This window comes from Rhincodon typus, chromosome 37, assembly GCF_021869965.1.
Source record: "Rhincodon typus isolate 14 chromosome 37, sRhiTyp1.1, whole genome shotgun sequence".
NCBI lineage: Eukaryota > Metazoa > Chordata > Chondrichthyes > Orectolobiformes > Rhincodontidae > Rhincodon > Rhincodon typus.
This window is the reverse complement of record NC_063368.1, coordinates 20,119,779-20,124,489: the sequence shown is the minus strand read 5'-3', so window position 1 is coordinate 20,124,489 and position 4,711 is coordinate 20,119,779. Positions and strand designations below refer to the sequence as shown.

Genomic DNA, 4,711 nt, shown 5'->3' with positions numbered 1-4,711 from the left:
AGGTGAGTTGGGAGGGTAGGGGGGGATGAGTACATTTGCGGATGACGCAGAGATTGTCCAGATGGTTGGTAGTGAGGAGCAGGGTGTTCGGTTGGACAAGGAACCCTGAGACATTTGAGGTGTTGTACTTTGGAAGAAAGGGACAACACGAGGGAATACTCAGTGAATGGCAGGACACCAGGAAGCTCAGCAGGATGTAGGGGTGCTTTACCAACAGATCCCTGAAAGTGGCAGCACAGGTTAGCAAGGGAGTTGAAGAAGACAGATGGGGCACTTGACCTTCTCAGTCACGGTATAGACTGTAAGAACAGGAAGGTTGTGTTGGCACTGTATGTGGCATCGGTGAGGCCACAGCTGGAGCATCATGTGTTGTTCTGGTCTCCGCACTATGGGAAAGATGTGATTGCACTGGAGGTGGGGGGGTGGAGATTCCTGACCATGGGATGGAGCTATTCAGCGATGAAGTGAGACTGGATAGGGTCAGGTTGTTCTCTTTGGAGAAAGAAGGCTGAGGGTGACCTGACTGAGGTGTGTCAGATTATGACGGGCATGGACAGGATGGATAGAAAGCAGCTGTTCCCCTTAACCAAAGGGTCAGTTATAAGGGGCATCATTTACAAGTGAAAGGCAGGTGGTTTGCGGGGGATTTGAGGAAAACCTTTTCCCTCAGAGGATGGTGAGAGTCTGGAATGCACTGCCTCGGAGGCGATTTGAGGCAGGACACCTTTAAAAAGTTCTCAACTGAGCCACTTGAGATGTCATAACATTCAAGGCTAGGGGCCTAGTGCGGGGAAGTGGGAGTGGGGTGGATAGGTTTAGCCTGAATGGGCCAAAGGGCCTTTTGTGTGTGACTCTGACTCAGTCCTGGACGGTTATCAGAGGCAGGCTCACTGACTGGTGTTCCCACTGTCATTCCTGTGTTACTCCTGTTGGTGGGTGGGAGCAGGGTCGTTTCCATGGCAGATATTACAGCAGTGAGCAGACAGATGGTGCAAATAGGAGGGAATGTCATGTTCTGGCACGGTGAAATCCTGAAGTGATTTCTGATCATTTCACAAAGTGAGACAGAATTCTGAAGGTTTTCTAAAAATAGTTATCCGGTTCCTGATTGGTTGAAAGTTGGTGGGGAGTGTTCATCATTACATTTTACCATTAATTTACCATCCGCTTCAAACACTCCCAGGACAGGGACAGCACACGGTTAGGTACAGAGTAAAGCTTCCTCTACACTGTCCCCATCAAACACTCCCAGGACAGGGACAGCACAGGGTTAGATGCAGCTAAAAGGTTAACATTGCTAGAATTATTCTATAGCAACTGCATGACTGGTTACAATTTGTTTTTGATGCTGATGTCTGTATGAGATCACTAAGCATTTGTTCCACAGTGAATCATGGAGCTTTATTTTGGGTCGATTGCTGTGATGGTTATGTATGAAAATGCAAACAAAACAATATCCACTCCTGATGATTTATAGCTCTTCAGATGGAGGTCTTGGAGGTTTGACAATGCTCTGAAAGAGAGGAAAAGAAGTTTTAGCTTTCCACAATTATTTAAATTCTTTCTGTGTCTCTCTCTTTCTCAGTCTTGCCCCTCTCTGTTCCTTTCTCTGCCTCCACACACTCCTCTCTGTTTCTGTCTGACTCTTTTTCTTCTCTGTCTCTCTTTCTGTGTCCTTTTGCCTTCAATTTCCTCTGGCCTTCTCTCTCTCTCTCAGTCACCTCCCTCCCTCTCAGTCTCTGGCTCAGTCCAGTCTCTCTCTCTCTTTGTCTCCTGTCTACCCAGTTTGTCTCTCCATCTCTCTCTCCTTCACTGTCTTTAATCAGATCATGGCTGATCTCTACCCAAACTCCATTTAGCCAGTTTTGCTGCAGATTCCTCCTGAAACTTTAAATCATATCCAAAACATCGACTGACCCCAGCTTCGACAATTCTGCCAATGGGGGAGACAGTTTGAGTTTTCTAACAGCCCTTGGGGTAAAGATTTGTATTCCAAGGTCACCCTGAACTGCCCGGCCCTGATTTTAAACAAAGTTTCCATATCCAAGACCCCCCTTTCCCAGCCGCAGCAGAAACAATTCATCTCCACCTACCCCGTCAAACATTAAATATTTTCGCTGTTACACATTCTGGACCCGAATATGGAATACCTCTTAAGTTTACATGTCATCCTTGGGCAGGGGGCAGACTAATGTTCCAGTATCTTCTATTTCTAGTGTATGTAGAAACACTGAGATTACAGCGAGGGTTCACAGTTTACCAAGGCAGGAGTAAAAGATCACACTCAGATAAGAAATTGCTGGAAAAAGCTCAGCAGGTCTGGCAGCATCTGTGAAGAGAAATCAGAATTAACATTTCGACCCATTTCGGGGTTGATGCTGCCAGACCTGCTGAGCTTTTCCAGCAATTTCTGTTTTTGTTTCTGATTTACAGCATCCGCAGTTCTTTCAGTTTTTTCTTCCACACTCAGATAAAGGTTGCCCAAGAAAGCAGTTTGTGAGAGCAGAGACGTGGATACCACTAAGGTGTGGATGGGATGGGGAATGTGGTTATGGAGAGAGGTCTGGGCATCATTGACCCAGAGTTGGAATGGCCAGTCTGTATGGATGCCACACTCTGTCCTGTATTGTACACATGATGTGACAGCCTGATCGAATCAAACCAGAACTTGGCAAACAATGTGGATCTCTACTAACACAGTGTGGAGCTGGAGGAACACAACAGGCCAGGTAGCATCAGAGGAGCAGGAAAGCTGATGTTTTGGGTTGAGACCCTTCACTGTGTTCCTCCAGCTCCACGCTGTGTTATCTCTGACTCCAGCATCGGCAGTTCTTACAATCTCGAAATGGATCACTGCACTGGTTTCATTTGGAAAGGCAAGTGAGAAGATGGGAAGTTTGACTTTGAATCTTCATGCATCTGTTTGGTAACTGAGAGACTGAGTGAGCCAGCAGCCGTTAGAGCTGAACCCCTGGGCTGGTTTACACATTAATCAGGAAAGATTAACACTGGCAACATTGGAGCAGGATGAGGCCACTCAGATCCTCAACACCATATTCCTGCACTATCCCCATATAGCTTGATGTCATTAATAAGTGGAAATCTATCAATATCTGCCTTGAAGTTTACTGAATGGAGAGAATCCCTTCATTGATCTTTCCCTTTGGTCAGATTGTCACTGAACGCTCCAGTAATTATCCACAGAAAGGTTGTGAACGTAAGTTTATTTTAGACACAACTTGACTATGGATAAGAGATACTTCAGAAACTCCCCACACATGGGCTGCTTACCAGGCAAAATCTGTTACTACACAGTGACAGGGAAATGTTTACATAGCACGTTTCAAATTTCAAACCTTGACAAAACAGTTTCGATGCTGGTTTGTCAGTGAATGTGACCAATGAAGAATGGACAAGAATTGATCACATGAATAAACCATTTTATTGGTACACTGTGGGCGATTTTCTGTTTCACAGCCTGAAGGTTTCACCACTTCTGAAAGCACTGACTCTCCCGAATGTGCAGCATCATCACCCCATTTAACTGCATCATCAGACATACAACTAGCCCAGATATGAGCGGCTGTTCAACTTTTGAAGCATCGCGGCCAGCCCCAGTCTGATTGGATTTGCTACCATATGGATTTTTCACCAGAGAGAGAGAGATTGTGGGGAGCTGTCTCTGATTCAGACAGGCGCTCAATACCCTGGGTATGTGCGAAAGGTCAGAAGGCAGGGCACTTATCACAGAGAAGTAGGAATATTGTGCGCCTGACACTTTCTACCTACTGTTAATCCATAAGTCCATAAGATAAAGGAGCAGAAGTAGGCTATTCAGTCCATTGAGTCTGCTCCACCATTTGATCATGGCTGATATGTTTCTCAACCCCAGTCTCCTGCATTTTCCCCGTAACCTTTGATCCCGTTACTAATCAAGAACCAAGCTATCCCTGCCTCAACTACACTCAATGACTTGGCCTCCACAGCCCTCTGCATTTCCACAGAGACACCAGCCTCTGGCTGAAGAAATTCCTCCTTATCTCAGTACCAAAGGGTCATCCCTTCACTCTGAGACTGTGCCCTCGGGTCATAGCCTATCCTACTAGTGAAAACATCTCCATGTCCACTCAATCCAGGGTCATCTCTGCCCAACTGTGAATAATGCACTTTCCAACTGACCTCAAAGCTTCGTAGGAGAGTTACACAACAATAAATGACAGTCAGTTCCAGGAAAGTGATTTTTGATTGGAATGGACAACATGATCAACATCTGTGTGTACAATCCCAGGTCATTTGAGGCCACATCAGCGCCCAGCACAATCTCAGTGAATTATCTCTCACAGTCAGTTAGATAGCGCCTTCCTCTCTGACACCTGGGCTGTGTACACAGGATTGAATAAATCTTAACGCAGATTACAGCAAAAGTAAACAAACACCAAAAACAACCCAACATACTCAGCGTTCACTACGGCTACAGCAGGGAATGATATTGATCTGGGGAAGTTTTAGGGACTGAGCATTTTAGGAAAAACACAGGGTGACTCTGTATCTAACCCCGTGCTGTCCCTGTCCCTGGGAGTGTTTGACAGGGGGCAGTGTAGAGGACGCTTTACTCTGTAACTAACCCCGTGCTGTCTCTGTCCTGTGAGTGTTTGGTGTGGGACAGTGTAGAGAGAGCTTTACTCTGTATCTAACCCTGTGCTGTCCCAGT

General features: G+C 46.1%; 1 protein-coding gene across 1 annotated transcript in view; it reads right to left on the bottom strand.

The window, feature by feature from the left end:
• Nucleotides 1–1,379: 1,379 nt before the first annotated feature.
• Nucleotides 1,380–4,711, bottom strand: part of LOC109923847 (endoplasmic reticulum resident protein 27) — an 18,052-nt gene continuing 14,720 nt past the window's right edge. The window contains exon 7 of the mRNA XM_020523884.2: nucleotides 1,380–1,513. Coding sequence (XP_020379473.2) covers nucleotides 1,472–1,513 — 42 coding nt within the window. The 3' untranslated portion in view covers nucleotides 1,380–1,471. The remainder of the gene's footprint in view (nucleotides 1,514–4,711) is intronic.